The following is a 26,360-nucleotide window of genomic DNA, read 5'->3' as shown; positions in this document are numbered from 1 at the left end:
GGTTCCAGGACTTGAGGAGTAAGGCTGCCTGCTTTTATAAACTCTTCTCTGACTTGCAGTGCCTTTGTCCAGCCAGCCCTCCTCACAAGAATGCCCTTCTGGAAGTTGTTCCACTAGGACCTCTCTCTGGATGATTGGGGGGGGGGGGGTTTAAAGTGGTGGCACCACCTTTTATATTTCCATCATTCTGTGTGAGTTCTCATTTTTCCGTGCTCATGGTTCTTATAATTGCCATTTTTATGATTCCCTCTTAATGGATGTCAGCTGGTATCTCCCTTGTGCTTTTGATTTGTATTTCCCTAATGACTCATGAGACTGACCATTGCTTTAATGTGCTAATAGGCCTTCCTATTATTTTTTGATGAAATATTTATTAATATATATTTTTTCATTTTTAGGATGGAATTATATTTGTGACTAAATTGTAAGCTTTTTTTAAAAAAAATAAATTTTGTATTTATAGTACTCAGAAGATTTGTGCTTTGCCAGTACTTACTCTCAGTCTATTATTTGTTTTCTTTAATATTGTTATTTTTCTTGAATTGGTGGGGGTAGCAGTCTCCCAAAGGGTGCTTGAGAGTCCCAGGACCCAGTGGTTCAATAAAAGAGCCTACTCTGGTCCTTGGTGCTAGGGATTCCCCCAGGTTACTCTGGCTGATTTGGGACCCTCCATGGGACCCTCAGAAGTGCTCAGGGAATGATATTACACTGGGGATTAAACTGCAGTTAGCCACATGTGAGGCATTCCCTTTGATCTCTGTATGCTGTCTGCTAGGCCCTAACATTGTCTTTTGAAGCACAAAAGATGTTTTGAATGATTTGTCTGTGGGAGGAGAGATTGGATCATAGGACAGGGGTTAAATCTCTCAGATCCCTTGTTTTGTTTAGATTTGGGCCAGTGCCAGGTCTTGAACCTAAGGCCTCATGCATGCAAAGCAGGTACTTTACTACTGAGCTATAGTCCCTATCATAAAGGTCCAAAGGTTTTCATTCTGATCACTATTAAATTTTGCTTTATGGACTTTTTTTTTTTTTTTTTTTTGGGTGAGGGGTAGTTTCAAAGATGCTCTCTAAATTTTTTTTTTTTCGGTCCACACCCGTTTGATGCTCAGGGGTTACTCCTGGCTAAGTGCTCAGAAATTGCTCCTGGCTTGGGGGGACCATATGGGTTATATTTTTGGCAAATGTGTATGTATGTGGGGTCTTTCCCTCCCGAGTCTGTGATCCATTTTCAGTCCATTGTGTCAAGGGGATGAATTCTCCTTTTATGTACAGTGTTCCCATACTGTTTGTGCATGGATAGATGCTGACCACACTTCTCTGCTTCTCTGCAGATCTGCAAAACCCCTGAGCCCAAGTCTGCCGCCTACTGCAGCCCGTCTGTGCCCGTGCACTTCAACATCCAGCAGGACTGCGGCCACTTTGTGGCCTCCGTGCCCTCCAGCATGCTCACCTCTCCGGATGCGCCCAAGGCCCCTATGCCCGCCCAGACCTCACACCCCCCAGCTCAGGAGCAGGACTGCGTGGTGGTCATCACCCGCGAGGTGCCCCACCAGACTGCCTCGGACTTTGTGAGGGACTCTGTGGCCAGTCACCAGGCTGAACCTGAGGTGTACGAGCGGCGCGTGTGCTTCCTGCTGCTGCAACTCTGCAACGGGCTGGAACACCTAAAGGAGCATGGAGTCATCCACCGGGACCTGTGCCTAGAGAACCTGCTGCTGGTGCACTGCACCCCGCAAGCCTCCCCCTGCTCCCCGGGGCCCTCCCACACCGCTCCCTCCTCTTCCTCCTCTTCCACTTCCACCTCCACTGCTGCAACCACTGCCCCTACTGCCCACCCCAACCCCAGCCCTCCTTCTGCCTCCATCCCAGCCTCTGTCACCCCCAGTCCAGCCTGCGGGGGCTCACCCGGAGATAAGCATTTACCCCGCCTGATTATCAGCAACTTCCTAAAAGCCAAGCAGAAGCCGGGGAGCACCACCAACCAGCAGCAGAAGAAGAGCCAGGCCCGGATGGCCCCCGAGATCGTGTCTGCCTCCCAGTACCGCAAGTTTGATGAGTTCCAGACTGGCATCCTCATCTACGAGCTGCTCCACCAGCCCAACCCCTTTGAGGTGCGGGCCCAGCTGCGGGAGCAAGACTACCGGCAGGAGGACCTGCCGGCGCTGCCAGCTCTGTCCCTCTACTCTCCGGGCCTGCAGCAGCTGGCGCACCTGCTACTAGAGGCCGATCCCATTAAGCGGATCCGCATCGGCGAGGCCAAACGCGTGCTGCAGTGTCTGCTCTGGGGACCCCGGCGGGACCTGGTGGAGCAGCCCGGAGGCTCGGAGGAGGTGCTCCGGAGCACGCTGCATAACTGGATCGACATGAAGCGGGCCTTGATGATGATGAAGTTTGCCGAGAAGGCGGTGGACCGCCGGCGCGGAGTGGAACTAGAGGACTGGCTCTGCTGCCAGTATCTGGCGACCGCGGAGCCCGGAGCCCTCCTGCAGTCGTTGAAGCTCCTGCAGCTTCTGTGAGCATCGCTGCAGCCCTGCACTTTAGTTCTTCACCCCTCACTCCTGCGGGCCCAACCCCATGCTCTTGCTTTGCCTTGGAAACCTCGGTCTCCCTGGGAAATGGTACAGATGACTCTCTGATTTGGATGTAATATATATGTATAAAATATATAAATATGAAAGACTGGCCTGTTGTCCAGCCGTCTTTGCCTCTTTCTTGCCCTCCTGGTTTCCTATCGATTGGGGGGGCTGTACTTTTAGCTCAGTGCAGGGATCCTCAGGACCATATCCTCACAAAAGGAAACCACTCTGGACTCACTGCTCCATCTGGAATCTTTCACCTCACTGTCAGTGATTATTAAAAACATACCCCAAAAATGTTCTGTTTTTAAAATGTTTGCTCCTGTTTTAAACTCAGGAGCAAAGCCTCCAAGACACTCTGTGTTCATTAGTTAACCTGTTGCCCATCAGGACCAGTACCGGCCTCTGCTTCTCTCTAGGCTCCCAGCTCCCATGAAGGAAGGCAGCAGCAGGCCTCAGGGGCTTAGCTGGTCCACAGCAGTGACACATCCCTGCATTTTTCCCCACCAGCCCTCTCTAGAAAGACTCCAGACACAGCTGATGTGATCCCAGAGGTTTGGAATTCCACCCTGCTAGTGGTGCCACCTCATTTCAAATCTTCTCAAGCTGGTCCCAATGTGTATCAGAATGGGCTGAGAATAGAGTCCACTCCAGATGGTTCAAATGAAAAGGGCATCTCCCTCTAGAGAGGTGTGAGTTAAGAATAAAAGCAACAGTCAAGACATCTCAAACAGCTGAAGCAGAACACCCACCTCCCACCAATCATCAAGATAGGAGTAACCCCTAAGCATGGCAAAAAGGAAATAAAAGCTAAGGATGATAAAAGGCAAAAGCATGTATATGGAGGATGGTAGGCAAGAATAGCTAGGCATGCTCTTCACATCTGTGTCTTCAGCAGAAGCTCTAGCCACAAGAGAACTTGGGCAATCCATGATTAACTTAGAAAGGAGAAGAACAGGAGGTGTGCCATCGGGGAGCTCAGCAGCAGCCTTGAGTTTATGCAGTTCTAATACCTTCACATTTCTGTTTTTCCAACGTGCATAGCATGGGGCCAGGGTGCAGCCCAGTTCAAGAGCTCAGAAACTGTATGTTTGAGACCCTGGTTTTGATCTCCAGCATACACACACACACACACACACACACACACACACACACACACACACACACACACGGCACTGAGGGACCATTATTTAGTGGGAGTCTTTTCTGTGGTTTACAGTACTATTAATAATGGTTTCTTCTTTTTTTTTTTTAAATAATGATTTCTTGTACACAAAATTCAATACTACACCCATCACCAGTGCTAAGAACCTGAACAACCCTTTCTTCTCTACAAACACCCAGTCTGGTCAATTGTGTGGATGTGTGTATCAATGTTTAGTGGGAGATTATTAAACATATTGATTGTGCCAGCATGTACTCAGTAGTAGAACACTTGCCATGTATCAAGGCTCTGGATTCCATCCCCAGTGTAGCAAAATCAATCTTTCACTTACCACATGTTTTCACACCTGATGTTTACTGTGGTGTTACCAGGCCCTTAGCAATGCAGAGTATTAGGAAGCTCTCAGTCTTTCTTCCTCAAAATTACAGAAGCCCTAAAGTTCAGTAATGACTCGTTTGAAGGAGAAAAATCCCAAACCCTTGCAATTGTATCTATATCTCCTAATTTGTGAATTAATTTTTAAAACCTTGTTAGTGTGTCTGGACAGTTTAAAACAAATGTAAAGACCTTTGTGGAGATCCTGGAAACCTCCAGATGCTTTTTTATAGCAAGGAGGAGGGGAAACCTGGTTCCCTGCTGCATGCTAATTTCATTCCTTCAGCATAAAAGCTTTGTCTTCCAGCCTGGCTGCAGGGAAACCCACGTGTCAGCCACATTGCCACATTCCCATGCATTGGCAATGAAGACAGCACCTGCAAGTCCCATTTGTCATGTGCATTGTTGCTTAAGCACTGAGGAAAGAATTGGCTGGAACCAGGATCCAATTATGTTCATAGAGAGAAAAAGTCTTTGCACATGGAAATCATAATTCATTGCAGGATCTATCTATTGCAGAGGGTATTATTTTGCCAGTTGTTTGTTCCTGGGGATTTTCCAGGCAAACCCTCCACCCTCCGTGTGCTGTCTTTGGCTTTCTTGTTCTATCTCACTTCAAGTAAATAAACAATGGAGAGGGAGGAAACACTTTCAGCTAGGGAAAACAATGCCACTTGGAAGCAGGTCTTAAGAGGCACAATTAAAATGTGAATTAATTATACCTTTCTAGTGTGCCACTCACTTCAGGAAAGGGGGAGAGGGGTGTAAAAAATAAAGATGAAATGAACCAAAGGTAAAATAAAAAAAAGAAGATATGATAGCAAGAAATGCTGACTGACGGAATTGATAGCAACCACATATCAAAATTACTTCTGAGCTGCCTCTAATATAGAAGCAGAAAGCAGCTGCTCAGAGAATTCTGGGGGCGATTTTAGGAAACAACTCTGTTCATCATTGAGAGAAAAAAGCCTTTTCCCCAGTGTTTCTTTCTGAGGGAGTATCTTAATTAAAAGCACTTCTATAAAGGAAGTCTTTCTAGATAGAACAATTTCTTACATCCACTCTAAAATACAGGCGTGTGGCTTTCAAACCTAGCTTATTTTAAAGATAGTTCTTTGAAGTACTTGTCTTTCCTCCATTGCCATAGTGCAGTTTTCTCGCTAAAGGGTAAGACATATGACTACCAAAATGTGATTTGGCAAACAAATTTAGTCACTAAATTTAAAGTTTAGTTTCTGTAACTACTTTTATTTCTGTAATTTGATGCACCTATTTTTAAGTAATACTGGCAAAATTTTTTCCTTAAAAAAATAAGTCATAAAATCTGCAACTCTAGGGCTTAAAGGCTTAAGGCTTTGCAGTCATCTCAGTCTCCCAACATTGTTGTTTCCCCTGAATATACCTAGGAGTGACCTCTAAGCACTGCCAGTCATAAACCCTGAGCAGCACCCCAAATCTGAAATGATTATATGGTGAAGTGCATTACCTCAAAATATACCTTTGATACACAGCCATTTATATTACAGATGTCTCAGCACTAAATAGATCCAGCCCAGAAACAATAGTTTCTGCAGCATTAGGCTTTCGAGAATAAAAACCTCCTCTGATCTGCTTCCCAGTGTCTGGCCATTTTATTAGTCCAATATCAGTGAGTTCATCTCTCCTTTTTTTCCTTAGCTTTAACCCAAATGCTGGAATTTAAAACTTTAGGTTTCTTCTCTCCCACTTAGAGTCAAGTAACCCCCAGATCCTTTTCACATCTGTCACTTTTTGTTAACAGTCCTTTCCCTTTTTCATGCTAAGATGCGACATTTTTTCTCCTGAATTCTTTCCTGTAGGTGTAACATATGAATTGTTCTACCCAACTTGCCAAGAGCAAGTTAAACACTTGATGATTATATATATTTTGTATGCCATGACACAGGGATCAGATCTAAAAGTCAGGCTTTGGTTCTCTGTACTAACCGCTCAGCTGTGCTTCTGGTTTGGCCATGAGGGCTGGAGAAAGCTTTTGGTAATGTGCACAGGTATGCAAAACAACTATTAGGCAAACATTGCTTTCATAAAGTCACTGGAACTGAATCTTTAAATCTAGAGCAATAGAGCCCTTTTTTGCTCTGCTGAATATCTACAGACTTAGACTATTTCAGCTAAGCATATTAAATTTAATTTTATGTGATTGGTGCTGTAAAATCTTCTCAACATATCTAATAAAGGGAGATGGGAATGGAAATGACTCACTAGACACCAAAATTTAAACCCAAAATTGTCATTGCTAAAAGAAAGGGGGGGGGGGGCAAGAGGAAAATGTTTGAGGCAAGTCACATGGGGCAAATATCTTGACAAATTACTTTTCCAGAAAAAATTCTAGTGAGTCAAGAGACAGTCCTAGCCCTGGCAATTGATTCCCAAGGAGTATCAGTGCTTTCAAAAGTAGATAACCTAGTTATGGATTTCAAACCCCAGGGGAAGAGTCCAAAAGCAATGTCTGGTTGAGGGCACCTTGGTTGGGCTGGAAATTTCATGATCCATTTGGATTCTTTCTGGATCCTGGATGAAGACATCAGTCTGTGACTCTCACTTCCCAGGATTTATTTGCCAGAATCCAATCTAACATTCTGGAGCAGGAAATACAAAATTTGCTCTGAATTGTTTTTCTATCCTTTAAACTCACTCGATACTAAACTATCTCACAGGGAATTTAAACATATACATGATCACCTCTCAAAATGCTGAAGTCATATCTTTTTAGTTCGTAATAAGAAGTAATGTCTAAAGGACTCAGTTATTTTCTAAATTTATTTATTAACTTATTTTTGTGATGCAAGACAGTTTTTACTGATTGAAACTTCCTTGAAAGATGTGAGAGGAGAGAAAGAGGGGCTATTTGTGATCAAGAGAAAACACAGATTGCTTTCAAGTGAAAATAAGAAAAGAAGCTTAGAGACCAGCAAGTGAGATATGTGTTCAAAGGAGAAAATGGACTTAAAGAGCAAGCCGTTATTTCCTTAGTTTATATAAACAAGAAACCACTCTCTTGCTACCAGATATACTTGGATGATCAAAACTTTCATATATACAGTATTAAGATTCAAGTTTCTTCTCCAGACTCCTGCCTTAACGGTGTAATTGGGTATAATCAAGCAAGGAGACAGGTGGCTGAACTTGAAAGAGAATAGAGGAACAGGAAATGAGAAAGTAAGACTTAGAAATAACTATGGGAGAGGTGTTGTTTGTTTTAACCACTTGCTGTATCCACAGTCCCTCACAATTCCCAAAGCCACAGTAAAAGAATATGACAGGCAGAGTAGCCAAGAATCTACAGGATTTTGTTTCTCACTCTAAAGTCTGGAATCTCTAGTTGAAGTTTCAGAACATTACTTGCCTGATCACATAAAATTCCAATCAGATTCCCAAGCCATCATATTTTTGTTATGTCCGCATGGGGTGGAAAGGACAAGAAGGTGGTCAAAGACACTTGTAAAAGAGCACTAACCTGTTTCAGAAGGGTTCTACCTCCATGACCTTGACTCTGTCCAAAGTCCCATCTATCTACTCATACCACATTTGATAACTGGGTTTCAGAATGAGTTTGTAGGGATACAGACATTCTGTCTACAGCCGCATTCTTGAGAGTCCTTTTCTGGGGTCAGACATTGGAATGCCTGTTTATTCTCAAAGGCTTTCAGGGAAGGAGAATACAATCGAGCATTCCATGGTTAGAGTTCAATTTCAGAGTGGTTAGCATAATCCTGACAGCCAGAAAGACATGAAAAGATGTAGTGTGATCTTCATGGATGTCCAGCCTATACTATCTCTTCCTGTTCCCATGGTGATGGAGAGAATTTTTCTAAAGGAGAGCAGAAATGTTCTCTCTTTTGCTCCCCAGTCTTGTGGGCTCAATTTATGTGGGGTATGTAAAACATGGCATGGCACTTAGTCGAGACAGTTTAAAACCTCAATAGAAACTAAGCCTATCCACATTTCTCCTTTGGTTCCTTCCTGCCCTACTCCCATCCTACCTTAACCAGACTCACTGGATTCTGTTTTCTGCTTTCTCTGTTTCTTTTGCATAAAGAGAAGATACCAATAGGTTTGTTGTTTTTTTTTTTTTTTTACACTAAAGGGAACACCCTAGAGAGGGTCAGTACTTGGCTTTACTCAGCAGGAGTCTCTTTAAAAGAGGAGGTGACTGGGTCTCCCTTTAGATACAAAGAATTGTCTTTGTTTCCTGTGGCATTCAAAGACTCATTTGTGGGCAGGATAGATAGTATAGTAGGTAGGACACCTGTCTTGCATATGGTCTATCCTGTTCTACCTCCGGAGTTAGCCCTGAACACTGCTCAGTGTGGCCCCAAAGCAAAGCCTCATTTACACTGTTGGAAGAATATTGGCTGCTGTTCCTTGGCTCTTAGGAAACTCTCTCCTCTGTGTGTGTCTCTCTGTCTCCCCTTCTCCCCCATTGAGAGATAAGGATGTTTACCTTTCAACTGAAAGTCCTGAGCTGCCTCACTGAGCAGACTCCTGACTTAAAGGATGCAATTCATCCCAAAGCACTTTCATGGCAGGCTCATCTTGGGAATCCAACCTTGTCACATTCCTTTCCTTTCCCTATGCTGTTCTGAAGCTGCAAGTGTGCAGAACTGCACACTTGGTTGTGGAGCCTGTGGAGACTGCCCTGGGCTGCACCAGCTGCCTTTGGTTTGACACTTGGTCACTGGGGAATGGTGCTTGCCATGGGGGTGGTGTTGTCAGGGCTCAAGCTCACCTCCATTCACATGAAAGGCCACAGTTCTCCATGTACCATCATTCGCCATGCCCCAACTCTTCTCTGATAAACACAGCCTAGATGAGCTCTCAGTGCTGGAGGAAGGAAGGATTATGCTCCTCTGCAGCTTCTGGCTGAGGTTCCTGTTTAATTCATTCTCTCCCTGACTTTAGAGAATTGCAATGTAAGCAACAAGGATTCAACTCTTTGAAATTGTTTATGAAACTCGGAATTGACTCTTCAAGCAAAGAAGCCTGATGCTGTTGTTCTCGGCTGACTCCAATATGAGTCATCCATTGTACCTGGTGGAACATGGTTAGGAAAATAGAAGCTGCCAGCTGCTAAGCCCGCTGACCGAGTCCCAGGAGCTGGTCTGGGGAGGGAATAGGATGTGGGGGTATATTCCTTCTATAGAAGCCACACAAGAGCAAAGCAGAGAATGCATCCTCACGACCTGTGCCAAGTGAGCTGGCAATCTCCTTCTAACTCTGAATCACAGTCTGATCACAGCCTTCTACTCACAGACTGCCCTAGGCTGCATCAGCTACTGGGCACTTGCCTCTCCCTGGACAGCTGTCTTTATTTACACACTGAAAAGTTAGCAGCACATTGGAGAAAGCTCTGAAGGAGCTTGGTCAGGAAGTGTGAACTCCAGCAAAGAAGTTCAAAGGGGATTGAATCTCTGCTATCCTCTTGATGGGCTCATCCTTTCTAAAAATCAGGCTCCTGCAGAAAGGCTTGATCAGAGCTTTTCACTGGGCAGCTGTTCTCGGGCAACAGTTTGCTGCAGGAGGGGGTATCATCTTCCAACTGACTGACCATGGGAGGTCTGGGAGTTGTCTGGGTGGTGCCTGTTAAGTTACCAGAAAGGGAAGGAAAGTTTTAAGAAGAAAGGCATTGTGTGCCTTCCATGGAGCTGTGAAGAGCAGCTGAGTGTGGCTGTCAGAAGTTTACTTAACACTGAAGATGGACGCCATGCCCTTCATGAAACAGATCTTCAGTCTGCTTCCGTTCACATACATATCCTCATGGTCTGAGCATGCAGAAAGGAAGGAATTCTCCTTCACGCAGGCCTCCTCTCATTAAGAGATTCAGAGTTTCATTTAAGGGAAATACTGGAAAGCTGTGAATGATCTCATAATAGTTGCTATGGTTACCCCAGATTTCTCTGTTCTGGGTTAGGAAAACATACCACATAGTGCTCAGGACTTACTCCTAGCCCTGTGCTCTGTAAGCACTCCTGTGAATGTAGTCTCAGGCTCCAAAGCTAGAATCTAAAAAAACATGAGCCTGGAAGCAAATGTCAATGCAGGAAGTAATCTACACTGTGAAAGGAGGCAGGAAATCCAACATGCAGCCTTCCACTTCTAAAAAACAGGATGGTTAGTGAAGGAAGACCAGAGAATGAATGTACTGCCTTCCTGAGACCTGGGCCTTTTATTAGCTAGAACCAGACCACGCCCTAGGATGGAGAATGAATACTAAGTAGGGAAGAACCCAGTAATCCAACACCAGATCACAAGCGAGGGTGGAAAACAAATGCTGAGTAGTGTAGGATCCAGTAATCCAACACACACCCTGGTGGTGCTGGTGATTCTGGGGAACCTCATGCTATGTCAGCACTTAAACTTCAGTCATCTAGGCAAGTACTCCTGTACTACCTGTGGGTCTCACTTTTTCTTTTTTTGACTCCTCCTTACTTTCCCTTTATAGTTGCTATGGTGCTGATAGGGAGCTACAAACACCATTTCTGGCAGGACAGATTTTTAGCTGTGGTGCTCACTGGAGGATTTTATCAGGTTGCAGTGCTCACATGTGGTCATACTGCTTACCGAGATTTGTGCTCCTTCAGGGATGGTGCTCGCACATGTGCCTGCGAGAGTTTATATTTTCTGGTCCTGATTCTCGTCTTTTCCCTTTCAGTGCTTGCTGTGGCTGAATCCCTTTTAGGAGTGTGGACAGAAATTAGATCCTGTTTTCTGGCTAGCAGAGTTCTCAGGATTGTGTCTGGTACATGCAGGACATCAAACAATCGAACTCTCTATCCCTTATTTTGTGGGGGCACACCCAGTGGCCCGTGGGGGTTACTCCTGGCTCTGTGCTCAGAAATTGCTCCTGGCAGGTTCAGGAGACCATATGGGACACCAGGAATCAAATTCAGGTCTGTTTTGTGTTGGCCTCTTTCAAGACAAATTCCCCACCGCTATACTATCTCTCCAGCCCCACAATCAAACTCTTGACCATAATTAGTTTGTAGACTAGGTGCTCCAAGCCCTGCACTATTATTCCTCCAGGCCAGGATCACTTGACTCAGAACTCTTTTTTTTTTTTTTTTTTTGGTGTTTTTTGGGTCACACCCGGCAGCGCTCAGGAGCTACTCCTAGCTCCATGCTCAGAAATCGCTCCTGGCAGGCTCGGGGGACAATATGGGATGCTGGATTCAAACCATCAACCTTCTGCATGAAAGGTAAATGCCTTACCTCCATGCTATCTCTCCGGCCCTGACTCAGAACTCTTGATCCCAAACTCTGGATTCCTTTAAGGGAAGGCAGACAATATTGTTTTATCCTACGAAATTGCAAAATTGTCTATTCTTCTCTAAGAGATAAGCCTCTGGGAGGTGCAGGGGGGAGGGCAGAGAGCATGTTGCTTTCCCAATTCCCTTCTCTTGTACCATATTCAGTAGGTGCTTAACGAGTGTACTGATGTCACTTGGGAAGAGGCATGGTTTCCACCATGACAACCATGAGTAGCACTCAGGCAGCAGTTGGGAACATCTGTCCACTAGCACCCATGTGAAATTATGGGGTCACAGATGGTTCCTGCCCACTATCCACAGCCCATCTGTCTGTATTATGTATTCCTCAAGTTATGTGATATATAGCCAATGTATCACATTTTCTGACTTCTGGCAAAAATGTCCCCACTCTCGACTTAGTATCATGCTCCAGAATTACATGGGGACTTACAGTTGGCAAAGCAACATCAGATGTTTTCTATTACATCAACCCTTTTAAGGTTGCCTCCAACTCAAGTACAAAAATGATGAGTCTTAGACACAGAGTGACTTACCAGCCAATCCTTAGGATAGATAGGGGACAAGGCACAGATTGGAGCCAGGTCATCTGTATTCACACAAACCTTGTCTCCATCACACACAGCCTCTGTTGTGGCTACTGACAGGCACATACCTGCATGTACTCTTAATTCTTTACCAAGACTACAAATTTTCTTATGCTGCACCTTTTCCTGCAATAGAGACTGCATTTTGCCCATTGCTCATATCCAAAGTAAAGCCAAAGGAGTTTTTTGTTTTGTTTTGTTTTGTTTTATTTTGTTTTTTGTTTTTTTAAAAAACATTTATGTCCTGGATGAAATGTGTAATAATAAGGTACGAGTCTGTGGTTCTGAGATGAGGCATGAATTTTGTTTTTTGTTTGTTTGTTTGTTTGTTTGTTTGTTTGTTTTAGTGAAACATCTGGTAGTATTCCAGAGTCACTCCTGTGGTTCTTTGGTTTGGGGGGAACTGCATGAGGCTGGAGATCAAACCCAGAGTTCCTACATGCAAAGCATGCCCTTCAGCCCTAGGTATTCTAAGAAGCCAACTTGTTGGGAAACCTCCCCTTTTTACATTATCTCTATATTTTCAAGCCACTTTACGGTGACTCAGGACAGTGGACTTGGGGCTGACAACAAGCTGGGTCCTTGTTCCTTTAGTTCTGTACCCACTAAATTACTGCAATACTGATTCTTTGAGATCCTATTTATAGAATTCACACTTTTTTAATACTCCAGTGAAAATGAAGTTGAGATTCTATGAGACTACCTGACTCCATAAAATGGACAGGGTCCTTGCTTATCAGTGAATTTTTTTTTTTTGGAACTAGGACTTGCAGCAAAATGTATAAAGCAAATAGGTCCTTAAATCATGCCAATTTCATATACCATTGGCTGAGATTTTGATGGGAGCCAGTGCTTCCTTGCAGAAGCTTGACATGAGCACAGCCATTTTAAACTACAGCAGCCATTATGCTGCAAGCCTGTCTTCTAGTTGAACTGTAACTTGAATACAGGTCAGATGACCATGAAACAATGGAGACCACTAATTGCTAGGCTGAGAAATTCGTTGATGGCATCTAGGTACTCCCTAATGGGATGTTCTGGACAACTTCAACACAGGAGCTGTTAAGGTTGTGCTAGGTACGGGCTAACGTGGAATGCTTGGAAAGAATGTAAAGCATTGCACACATGACCCTCCCTTTGTGATTTCTTACTATATAAGCTTTGTTAGTTCTGAAAATAAATGCCACTTGATCAGAATTTTTGCCGTGGTGGTCCCCCTTTCTCTCCCATTCTCTTCACAGGTGAAGGGCATTTCCACGACCCGTGAATAAACTTGGCGCCCAACACTGGGAATGGAAAATGAACCTCCACTGGACACCGAAAGTATCCCGAGAACCTCACCACACATCGGAGGAGGTAAGATCTCTCTCCTTTCATTGTGCTCAATAGAATGGGACAAGAATTGTCCAAGGAAGTGCGGTTCATCAGGGACCTCAAGAAAAATCTCAGAGAAAGAGGTATAAGAGTTAAGAAAAAGAATTTGTTAGAGTTTTTCCTTTTTATTCATAAGAAATGCCCTTGGTTCTCCATTGGCAGCCCTATCGGGGCAAAAACCTTTTATTAGCTGCCAAACTTGGCAAAAGGTAGAACGTGAAATTAATATGATTCTCCTGGAGGAAGGCATTCAAGATGAAACCACCTCCAGAATTATTTTTTCCTATCGGGGACTTATTAAAGATATTATTGAGGCAGCTGACACTAACCCCAGTTGCAAGCATCTTCTTTCTGTTGCCAATCAAGATCTTGAATCTCATTCCTCCTCCCCTGTTCCCCCTGTTCCTGGAGTGGACTGTGCTTGCCAGGTCTCTCCGTGTTCCGTTCTTCCTTCGTTAACTCCTCCTGCAAAAATTTACCCTGTCCTGCAGAATCCTCCTTCTGAGGAGCCCCTAGACCCTGACAAAGCCGCTTCCCTTGAGGGCAAGGCTGCGTGATATGATCACCGCCGGTATTCCCCAGTTAATATAGCTGCAAAGCTGACTGCCCCCTCCGTTTTTGACTCCTCCTGCATACTCAAATCCTGAGCCTTTTCTTGAACACGAGAAAGCAATCAGCGATCATGTTTCATGCCTTCGACGACTGGCGGAATTGCAGGCTGAGGCTAAAACCCTCAGCCAGTCAGCACTTGGCACTCCCCCTACCTGCTTTTGCTTTTCCTATTATTACTCACTCCCCTGGAGCAGTCCCTGAAGGAACACAGCCCGGCATGGCCCGGCATGGCCCGGCACTCTCAGACTGTGGCTCCCACAGGCCGGACTCCCTTCCCTTGAGAATAGCAAGGAAGGGGATGGAGAGGCAGAAGGGGAAGATACTGCTCCTGCTCCGCCCCGGCAACAGCAGGCTAGCGACTTGCTGGCCAACTCCTTAGGGAGTACCCTGCTCTTCAGCACAAAACTTTGCTGGCCTCTCCCCGCATTATCAGTGGAAGGTTCTGCCTTACTTTGTCAGCCCTACACTTTGTCAAATATATGTAGCACAGGTAATGAATTTTGAAGAATTATTTTGGAAAGAAACCTAATTATCTTATTCAACCTTATAATAAAAGAGCATATTAATTGGCTAATGCAAAATACAAATAACTGGCCTTTGGCGTGTGCCTCCTTTAAGAAAAAATTGATATTCATTATCCAGCAAATAAGTTTATACAGTTTTTTAAAAGATGCATGTTTGTATTTTCCCCATTATAACATAATCCTCTCCTATTACTAATGCAAATATCATATTTATGAATGGGTATTCTAATGAACACACTGCCTATAATAAATAATGTGTTCACCATAATATCCACTGATCACACTTCTGCACAGTTCGTAAAATTATGAGGTTTTAAAAGTGTTTAAAAATGTCATAATGAGCCCTTTAATCTATGCAGAGGTAGTATATATGTGGCAATTCTCTACCTGTATTGGAAACAGTAAGTTCTGTGTAGTTCAAATGCAGACAAAAATTTAGGATACAATATCACCTCCCCTTTAAAGTCGGTAAAATTTGGCTTAAGCTCAGTAGAAATAGTCTGTGTGTCTCTTTGTAGTCGCAAGTTTGATCACTCTGCTAAAAATGTCAGATAGTTGCGGACATTAAAAAAAATCAGCAACTCTGTTTATATGGAATTTATAATAAAAATTATTGTCAGATTTTTGATGTGAGTGATAAGAGGCCTCAAATAATTGTGAAGTTTGTGAAATGAATGATGCGGCATGAGTGTGCCTTTTCTGAAAGCATATGTGTAATTAAGCTTAGTGCATTGGGTGATGTAAAGTAATGATTAAGACATTGGAAGTTAGGGAACTTTCTAAATTCAGGTCTGTAAAGGTTAAATTCAGGTCTGCAAAGGTTAAATTCAGATCTGTAAGGGTTAAAAGATTCTCCAGGGAGAAAGAGCAACAGGGAGATAAGAGCACTAAGATAAGAGCACATTGTCCATGCCTCTCAGGAATCTTAGAGCAAGGTCATTATTCTGTCACTTGTAATAACAGATTATTGGTAAAAAGAAAAACTTTTTGGCGTTTTAAATCCAAATGGACACAAAAGTGTTAAAATTTGGGTCTTTTATATTTCTATTAGAAAATTTATTTTGATTTTCAAAGTACTTGAAAAAAATTATTTGGATAATGCTGTGGTTAGCCTTTTTAAATAATAGTGTTAATTTTATTGCACAGTGAATACCCAAGTGTGCTTTATAGTACCCTTGGTTTTAATTCTGTGCTACAGTACTGTTTGTTCTTTACTCTGCATTGAAAGGACTATCCTTTTAAGTGTATTCAGAAAGTCAGCACATTATACAAAACTGTATATTTCTGTCAAAGTGAAGAAATCTAGTATTGATGAAAAAAATATTGTTAATTTTATGAGTAATTAATATTATGAAAGTAACTAAATTTTATAAGCAGGTTGACAACATGTATCAAATATAATTTCAGTCTTAAGCTCTAGGTGTGGAAATGCATCAAGTGTCTTTAACTATATTTTATAATGATCTAAATATTTTGTTAATTTGGTATAAAATATTTTTTACAAATTATTCACTTGAAGTCTTCAAAGTAGGAACAGTTGTTTTTAAAGTCAGTTTTTTCATACCTCTAATGGTCATAGTTTATGCTCTTGTGTTTAATCATTGAAATTTTAACACTTTATTGCAGCTGTCCTACTGTTCTATTGTGAAACTAATTTGAAGGAAAGCTGTTCATTTACAGCAGATGATATCATACTTCAGAGTGGAGACTCCTTCTACAGTGCTCATTAACAATTTTACTTAAAATTTTTTAACTGCTTACTAACCATTTTACTTAATGTTTTAAACTTCAAATTAGGATTGTTTTGTGCTAAATCTAAACCTTAAAGCTTTTATTTTCAGCAAAGCTCCACTCCATCTACGTTAAGTACTTCTAAAAACTGAAAAAGTTTTTCTACAAAAAAAAATTTTTTACAAACATGCTGGCTGAATATTTAAAAGTGCTTCTCCAATTTTACCCGGGTCAATTTTTCTAACAAAAGTTTTGGATCGATCCTTTTGTCTGTCCATGTGTGTTTTGTACTGAATGAAAGTGGCCACGAGTGTAAAATGTTGTGTTTAATGTTATTTTGTTTTGTCTGTTTATTTGTTATCTCTACATTTCATGATAAATACAATTTTTAAAGCCTTATCCATTTTTGAGATTTCAATTAATTTTTTCACAATTTGGTCTGTCTGGTCACATAGCAGCTGACAGACTGTGGCATCCTGCAACTAAAAATCATGTGTTAAAAATTATGGTTTAAGCTGGCTTTGTCCTTCTGAGAACATGGCAGAGGGTGTAGGGGATGGTAAACCCCAGATTTCTCAATGGCCATCGGGGATAAGTTTTCCCTGGAGAAATTCTGGACTTTGCAATCACCCAGCTTTCCTGCCATATGTAAGTTAAGGCCAGAAAAAAAAAGGATATGTGGCTAGAAAGAGAAGGAAGCATCTAGCTTTAAGATAATAACTAGGAAGTTTAAGAAAAATCATTAAGGTTCAGTTTAAAAGTTTTTGAGGGCCAGAGAGATAGCATGGAGGTAAGGCGTTTACCTTTCATGCAGAAGGTCATCAGTTTGAATCCCGGTGTCCCATATGGTCCCCCATGCCTGCCAGGAGCAATTTCTGAGCACGGAGCCAGGAAAAACTCCTGAGCACTGCCAGGTGTGACACAAAAACCACAAAAAAAAAAGAAAAATTTTTGAAAAATTGGTGATTGTTAATTATAAAATTCTTTGAATGCCAAAGTCTGACAGAAGTAAGTAAGCATCCCATGGTATTCGAAAATAATTTGTGTAATGTAAATTGCTAATGTCTTCTGCCTGTAAACCAAGGCCAAAAGACTAAGTAAATTCCTATTTTTTATATGGAGAATTAAATTCATGAAAAATTTTATTGTAAAAAAAAAAAACCCAAATAACCATTTTGCCTCCTGCCAAGCAGTTTCCTTATAGACCTCCCGCAGCCTCCTGCAGTCCTGTCTTCATCCACCTCGAAAGAGCCTGCCATCCCTGTGTCACCCACCAGTCCAGTCCTTCAACCCACCATTCCTGCAGGACCTCTCTGCCTGGCAGCCCTTGAAGAAATTGCCACCTTTGGCAAGCCCACTTCCACCAACAACCCTGCTGAACCTCCGATGGGGTCACCACGGCTTAACTTTAAGACAGGTCATGGGCGTCAGACTTTGCTTACTCGGACCATATATGCGCCCCCCATCCAACTATCGGACATTTGCAATCAAAACATTGTGGTTAACAACTCTTCCATCTTTATTCAAGCCCCCAACTCCACTTATTTTGCTTGCTCCACTAAACTTTCTCCCCATATTGTTACTGAAAATGTTTCTTGCTCATCGTGATTACTGTGTTTTAGTTCTGTTAATGCTTAGATTAACTATTAGACCTGCTGATGATTTGCTTTGGGATAAGAAAATTATTATGTTTAAACAAAAGCATGAACGTATAATGGCCATTACACTTGCTGTTGTTTTAGGTTTGAGTTTTGCTGGAGCAGGAACTGGTATTGCTTCTTTAATCACTTCATAAAGTAATTTTAATCAGCTTACACGTGCTATTGATAGAGATGTCTAGGAACTGGAGTAAGGTTTAAAATATCTTACTGTAACTGTTGACTCTCTTGTTGAAGTTGTACAGCAAAACCGACGCGGTTTGCACTTAGTTTTTTTGAAAGAGGGGGAATTATGTACCACCCTTAAAGGAAGAATGTTGTTTCTATAAGGATAAAACTGGTATTGTACATGATAGAGTTAAAGAATTAGAAAAAAGCCTGCAAGGATGGAATAAGGTTACCATTCAAAGCAAATCCTGGTATAAAAATTGGTTTTCAACCTCTCCTTGGTTCCCAACACTGGTACCTACCATTGTAGGACCACTATTAGGTTTGCTCTGCCTTGTTTCATTCGACCCTTGGGCATTTAAAAAATTAACCAATCTTATTAAGACACAGGTGGACAGTGCTACCGGAAAACATGTTGCTGTGCATTATCAACAGCTCACTATCCATACCCCTGACTCCCTGGATTTCACTGAATTTCAGCATTTGGTGGATGAGACACCACCCTGGTGGTCTCAGCTGCGATATTGCTCTGACAGGATTAGCCTGAGTCCATAAGGGGAAGCCATATCTGTCCCTTTCTCAGGTGCCTTCTGTGGTGACAACTCAGACAGCCTAAGACAGGCGCATCGCCAAACCTCTCTCTCCGCCCTTTTCTGCTTTACTATACTAGAGAGGGGGAATTGTTGGGAGCCAGTGTTTCCTTGCAGAAGCTTGACATGAGCACAGCCATTTTAGACTACAGCAGCCATTATGCTGCAAGCCCGTCCTCTAGTTGAACTGTAACTTGAATATAGGTCAGATGGTCATGAAACAATGGAGACCACTAATTGCTAGGCTGAGAAATTCGTTGATGGCATCTAGGTACTCCCTAATGGGATGTTCTGGACAACTTCAACACAGGAGCTGTTAAGGTTGTGCTAGGTATGGGCTAATGTGGAATGTTTGGAAAGAATGTAAAGCATTGCACACGTGAACCTCTCTTTGTGATTTCTTACTATATAAGCTTTGTTAGTTCTGAAAATAAATGCCACCTTGATCAGAATTTTTGCCGTGGTGGTCCCCCTTTCTCTCCCATTCTCTTCACAGGTGAAGGCCCTTTCCACGACCTGCGAATAAACTGAGGCTGCGGGCCAGCTCAGGATTTCATTTTATTTTTTTCAAAATTATGTTGTTTGAAAAGGTAATGTTCTAGGATCTGCTGAATTTGGGATTATAAATCATGTATGATTGACTTATGACATTTTTATTTGCAGGCACACCCAGCGATGCTGGGGTCTACTTCCAGAACAATGGTTAATGATGACTCTGCCATGCTCAGGAAACTTTGTGATGCTGAGGATCAAACTTGGGGCTCCTACATCAAAGCATGTACTCACTCCAAACCCTTGAGCTACCTTTCTACCCTCTGATTATCAGTAATTTTAAGGAACTTCTATTGAGGGAAAAAATCATTTATTCTGTAGGGACCTGCTCTCTGGAATTCCCCAGTTCTGAATCCTTTTGAAGACACATTTTTCTTTCTTTGGCAGTGGTTCAAGGACACCTTTTTTGCAAACTAGTTCTCAGTGTTAAATATTACAGTGGGGATTCAATTTCCAAAATAATGTCTCAATCATTCTGGAGGAAAAAGATCTGCAAACCCCATGAAGCTCTTCCCACACCAACAGCTGCAGTTGGCAGGGTGCGGGCCTCTACTGGCGCATCTCTCCCTGGCAGAGCAAGCCCAATCCTCAGGCGATGATTTCATCAACCCTTATAAAGGCATGTCAGGGCCCTGCCAGAAAGAATCCGATTTCAGCAGCCACTTTCCTTTAAAGTGCCAGGTAATTGCTGCTACCCCAAGTCCCGCAGATTTCATAGGTGAGCACGGTATTATGGAGGGTAAGTTTCCTCTTTCTTATGACCCCATAGGGAGCTCAGGAGGGAGTTCTCTCTAGATCAAAAGCTGCTTGCCTATCCCCAATAAGCCTATTTACTTTATCTGAGAGCAACACAATCCTCTGTCTGCATCTTGCCTTCAGAACCAAGGGCTGACTGCACTGGACATGCTTTGGCTCTGGTAGGGCTATGTCCTCTCACACTCCACCATCTAGAAAGGTCTAAAGTAGTTGAGTATACCTATCAGAAGTGAAGATATCCAAAGCATGCAGCCATGGCTGGTGTGCCTAAAAGCTCCTTAAAGCTCTTCCTAAGCCTTGATATGAGTCAGGGAGGCTCTTAGTAAAATATGGAATTATAAGGATGACTAAAACTAGATTATCTTTCTTTGACATTTTTTCCCTTCCTTCATTTTAAAAAATAACACATAGAAGGTACAAATGCATGATATGCTGGGGATTGAACCTGGGTCAACCTTATACAAAACAGCACCTTAACCCCTGAACTATCTTTATGGCTCTGTGGGTCTTTTTAAAGTCATTCTTGCAACCATAGCTCTCCTTTAGAAATGCTCTTGCAATCAATAGTTAAAAAGTAACATGTCAGAATCTGGGGGTGAAAGGTCATGGGGTAAGGTATGTCAATTACAGAGCTGGTTATCATGCATTTACTGTTTAGGATCCTATGTTTCAAGCACTTTCTTCTGAGTGCTTTGTGATTGACAGAAACACATGCCATTTTTCAAACGCAACTAAGATATTTCAGAAAGTTTATGAGTCATGTGGACAACCTGGGACAGCCCTCATCCTCTGTTTGGGACACCTGTTGAGCATCCTTCATAAGCAAAATTTGGAAAAAACTAAAAAATAGAACTATGTCCATGATCTATGACTTTTATAGAAGAAGCTGATAGAAGTATTATTGTCTTAGCAACTACCAGGTCACAGACTATAAAGGCAACAGTCCACAGAAATTTCCTACTGGTCAATGAGAAAGTTCTGACAGTAGCTACATAAGCCAGGAATACTTTATGTTAAGCAGGGACAATGTTTGAGAACCACTGGCACAGATTCTGGATAATTAGAAAGCGATGGCTAGAATTAACTTTTGAGAAGTGACAGTCATTTTCTTAGATAATTCCAAATGCTGAACTTAGAAAATCCCCACAAAATTGTATAATTCTTACAATTTGCATGGACCAGAAATAGTACAGGAGTTGAAAGCACTTTCTCTGCACATGGTTGACCCTGATTCAAATCCCCACACCATATCTGGTCCCCTGAGCCTCTCTAGGACTGATCCCTGAGCACAGAATTAGGAATAGCCTTTGAGCACTGCGGGTGTGACCCACAAAAAGCAAACAAAAAATTTATAAATAGCACACATAAAACAAAAAAAATATTTAAAATCTTAAATATACCTTTTTAAACTACACTAATTATGTCTCTTCTCAACATTTTTTTCTTCTCAACAATTTTTCTGCAAATTCTTCAGGGGAAAAAAACTCTTATCATTCTTTTCTGTCTTCAAAATGCGACCACCAACCCACATCACCAACATTCTGTGATCTCCTTGGTTAAATGTAAGATCTCAGGCCACACCCAAATGCAATAAATCAAAATTTATGTTCAAAAAAATCCCCAGGGGATTTATATGCAGATAAGATTTTCAGAAGTACTACCCTGTATCTTTTTATCTCTGATCTTTAGGCTTAATATTCAATTAGCATATAAATGCTTTTAAATCCTTTATCAGGGTGTAATTCACATACCATACAATCCTCATGTTTATACTGTTTAATGCAATAGATCTATGTCAGTTCACAGTTTTACATCCACCACCACAATCACTCGGGAACATTTTTCTCTCTGTGAAGAAAACACGTAAGAGGTACAAGTATAGGTGTTAATCCATGTTCATCTCTTTGGGGTTGGCATCAGGGAGAAAAGTGCTATAGTCATTTTTTTTTTAAGTATTTTTACATTGTGATTCAGAAAGAGTAGATCCCACTGTCCTCTTTTAAATGAGAGAAAGCTGGAGAGGGCTCAAAGGCATGTGTGTGTTGAATACTAAGCATGCAAGAGACCCTCATTCAATCCCAAGTACTGCATGGTCCCCAAGTAGAGCCAGGTTAGGAATAACCCTCACCCAAGCACTAAGCCAGAAGTATCTCCCAAATAATACAAGAATAATAAATAAAACAGAAGCAGAAACCTGGATGTGGTTCAAGAATGAAGGCCCCTGATGTGATTCCTCTACCACATCAGCAGCAGCAGCAGCAGCAACATGATAATAATAATAATAATGAGGGGGTGGAGAGATAGCATGGAGGTAGGGTGTTTGCCTTTCATGCAGAAGAATGGTGGTTCGAATCCTGGCATCCCATATGGTTCCCTGTGCCTGCCAGGAGCGATTTTTGAGCATAGAGCAGGAGTAACCCCTGAGCACCACCGGGTGTGCCCCAATAATAATAATAATAATAATAATAATAATAATAATGAAAAAGAGGGGCCAGAGCTGTGGTACAGCAATAGGGTGTGTACCTTGCATGTGGCTGACCTAGTATGGACCAAGGTTTGATTCCGGTGTCCCATATGGTCCCCCAAGCCAGGAGCGATTTCTGAGCACATAGCCAGGAGTAACCCCTGAATGTCACTGGGTGTGGCCCAAAAACCAAAAAATAAAATAATAATGAAAAAAGAGGTACCTAAAGTCCAAGATCTTGGTTTAGGAGTGGAGGGGTAGATTTGACCAGATATATCTTTTGATTTTGTTCTTACTGTTGTTGTTTATAAAATTGGTATACAAAAAAAAAAGAGTGGTCAAAAGAGACTAGGTTAATTAGCTTTTCTACAATCATTTGAAAAATTCTGTATAATCAAGAAAAAGAGTAATCTCAACTTTACAACTTTCCTTTATCCAAGTTTTAGATAGCAACTAAAAACCCAATACCATTTCTCTAAGCTTTCAGACTGCTTGTTTGAAAAGTTAAAAATATAAGTGGTGTATAACTTTCCGTTCTGATCAATGCTCTTATTGTGTCAGAAGTCTGAATGAGAGGCATTTATCAAAATAATTACACAAAAAATAAGTGCAAGCTGTACCCAGATTTCCCTTTATTTTATTTACTATGATTGCTTTTGTCAGCCATTTTTAGCTTATATTCTGTTAAGTTGCTTGTCTTTATCTATATGATAACTTTATGCATTGCTTTATTCTTTATTTGGTTTCAGCAATAACTTCCCACTAAAATTCAAATGCTATCAGGTAAACCTTGGGATGTTTTTTTTAATTTTTGTTTTAACTTTTCTTACGTTTTATAGAAGACATACTCCTTGATCCTGGGCTATGAGCCAAGGTCATGCCCAGCAACTCTCAGTCTGAAGAATGGCATGAAAATTTATTGATCTGGATGACAGTGCTTGGGAGCTGCCAGGTCTACACCTAGAGGGATTCAGTGTCCATGGAGTGGTTGGAATCAAGTCAGAAACTCACACATGCTACACATGCATGCACTCTGCCTTTTTAATTAGTTCCCTCAGCCCTGGATATATTATGTTGTTTCATTTGGGGGCCATATTTAGCTGTTCTCCTATTTTCCAGTAAAGCTCACTCCTAGTGATATACAAGGGACCAAATGTGGTGACAAGGGTCAAACTGGGTCAGTTGAAGGATGGCAAGCACAATCCCTGCTGTATTTTCTCTAGACCTTGATACGATTTTTGTTATAAATATTTGTAAGCATCTGAATATTAGACGATCAAGGGGAATTGTTCTCAGTTTATCTAAAGCAAAAAGAACAAGGGAAAATTATTGCATGATCCCAGTAAGAATCATATGAATATAAATTGAATTATAATGAAAACAGGATTCAAGGTACCAGAAGTGACCGGGATGGAAAACTAAATTTGACTTATGAAGTGAGGGAGGAAAAATGTCACAGGAAATGACATTGCAGTTGAATTTTGAAGCATTAATTAGAAGGTTATAAGATCAATAAGTATAAAAAGCTTTGTTTAATGTTGGATTACTGGTCCCATCCTAACCAGTATTCATACCCCACCCTGGGGTGTGATCTGGTGATGAGATTATTAAATTATTCTCTACTTGGTATTTCTCTCTTACCTTAGGTGTGCCCTAGCTCTTGTGAATAAAAGCAGGGGTCTGAGGAAGGCAGGCACTCATTCTATGGTCTTTCTCCACTAAGCTGCTTTCTTTCTTAGGAGCATGAAGCTTGTGTGGTGGGATTCCTTGCTTAAGTGCTAGATTTCCTGAACCCGTACTTGTACCTTTTTACTGTGTGGATTATTTCCTGTGTCAACGTTAGCTTTCAGAGCCGCATCTCACCAGATCCTCATTTTGAAGCCTTGGGCTTCGGTTAGATATACTGACTCAGGGGGCCGGAGAGATAGCATGGAGGTAAGGTGTTTGCCTTGCAATCAGAAGGTTGGTGGTTTGAATCCCAGCACCCCATATGATCCCCCTAGCCTGCCAGGAGTGCTTTCTGAGTGTATAGCCAGGAGTAACCCCTGAGTGCTGCCAGGTATGACACCCCCCAAAAGAAAAGAAATACTGACTCAGGATAGCCTCAGCTATCTGTCCTTATTTCCCCACCCACCCAAGAGTGGTCTCTGTACTCAATAAAAATGGCAGTTTTGGCAGGCATTTTGGTGGAAATACAACATAGAAGGCTGCCAGACTATATGTGATTTACTCTCAACCTGGTCTGGATTATTTCATGCACAACCCTGCTTTAGACTCATTCACCTGGGGTTGGAGAAAGAGCACGTGGGCTTATTTTACAGTTTAATATCTAATTGAGGCTGAACTCTGCTGGAACTCAGATGCCAGCACCCCTATCTGCCTGTCTTCTGTGCTGTGCTCCATTTTTGGCCAGATTTCATCCTGTGTGTTGCTCATCTGCGCACGGCTAGCCTTCCCTGGAGGTGAGTCTACAAGCCCAGAGAGGGAGGAGCCAGAGGAGCATGGCCGCTCCACTTCGCTTCATGGCCATGCACATCATTTAGCCAATGAATACAACCACAACAAGTAGAAAAACCCACAATACAAGTGTGACAATGGGTAAACAACGCAGGCCAGCAGCAGACATAGAGAATGACGATGGTAACTCTGATGACTTGAACATGACCAACCAACTAGTCAGTATCTCAGATAAGGAGTTTAGAGTCGCAATATGGAAGATGTTCAAAGAACTCAAAGAAAGTATAAAAGAGAACACTAATAAGAATCAAGAGTACATGAAGATAGAAATCAGAAAACTCCAAACTGAAATTTCAAGTCAAATAACAGGTCTGAAAAACTCTAGATGAATTGAAAAAAAAACATGGTTGAGCTTTCCCACGGGTTAACAGCAGCTGAGGATTGAATTAGTACACTGGAAGATGAATAACAATTTCATACAGCAGAAGAAATTGGAAAAAAAGCCTTAAAGCAAATGATCAAACAATGGAAAAATTACTCAAAGAATGGGAACAGATAAAAATAGAAGTCTATGATAAGCTCAACAGAAACAACTTAAGAATCATTGGAGTCCCAGAGACCCAAGAAGAAAATCTCTAGGAAGAATCAACAATCAAGAACATCATTAAAGAGAAACTACCAGAGCTAAAGAATACATGTGATCAAATCCTGCATGCCTGAAGAGTACCAACTAAAAGAAACCCCAGAAAAAACACCCCAAGACACATCCTAGTCACAATGACAAATCCCACAGATAGAGACAGAATTTTGAAAGCAGCAAGATTGAAAAGAGAAATTACATTCAAGGAAACATCCTTGAGATTTACTGCAGACCTGTTACCAGAAACACTCAAGGCCAGAAGGCAGTGGTGGGACATAGTGACAAAACTCAATGAAATAAATGCTTCGCCTAGAATACTGCACCCAGCAAAACTCACTTTCAGGTTTGAAAGAAAAATACATGGTTTCACAGACAAAAGCTCAGAAACTTTACAGACCCAAACCATTCTTAACAGAAAAACTGAACGGCCTAATTTAAGACAAGACTGACCAACCAACACACCAAACTTCGATATAAAAAGGGCACTAACTCCCAGGACAATTCTTTCTCTCAATGTTAATGGACTAAATGCACCATTTAAGAGACACAGAGTGGCTAAAAACTCAATCAAACCTTCTGCTGCCTACAAGAAATGCACCTGAATAGTCAGAACAAACATAGACCCAAAATAAAAGGCTAGGGCCTGGAGAGATATCACAGCGGTGTTTGCCTTGGAAGCATCCTATCCAGGACCTAAGGTGGTTGGTTCAAATCCCGGTGTCCAATATGGTCCCCTGGGCCTGCCAGGAGCTATTTCTGAGCAGATAGCCAGGAGTAACCCCTGAGCACTGCTGGGTGTGGCCCCAAAACCATAAATAAATAAA

General features: G+C 42.0%; 1 protein-coding gene and 1 non-coding gene across 2 annotated transcripts in view; both read left to right on the top strand.

Annotated features, from left to right (window-relative positions):
• PRAG1 (PEAK1 related, kinase-activating pseudokinase 1) overlaps positions 1 to 2,549 on the top strand; it is a 54,385-nt gene extending 51,836 nt beyond the window's left edge. Inside the window, exon 6 of the mRNA XM_049772325.1 lies at positions 1,335 to 2,549. Within this exon, the coding sequence (XP_049628282.1) occupies positions 1,335 to 2,519 (1,185 nt within the window). The 3' untranslated portion in view covers positions 2,520 to 2,549. The remainder of the gene's footprint in view (positions 1 to 1,334) is intronic.
• Positions 2,550 to 15,658: 13,109 nt separating this feature from the next.
• Positions 15,659 to 15,787, top strand: LOC126007731 (small nucleolar RNA SNORA22). The gene has a single exon (XR_007495221.1). It is a non-coding gene; the product is annotated as a small nucleolar RNA SNORA22 (small nucleolar RNA).
• Positions 15,788 to 26,360: the final 10,573 nt, after the last annotated feature.

This window comes from Suncus etruscus, chromosome 4, assembly GCF_024139225.1.
Source record: "Suncus etruscus isolate mSunEtr1 chromosome 4, mSunEtr1.pri.cur, whole genome shotgun sequence".
NCBI classification, from domain to species: Eukaryota; Metazoa; Chordata; class Mammalia; order Eulipotyphla; family Soricidae; genus Suncus; species Suncus etruscus.
The sequence above is the reverse complement of the archived record's forward strand: the minus strand, read 5'-3'. Positions and strand labels throughout refer to the sequence as shown.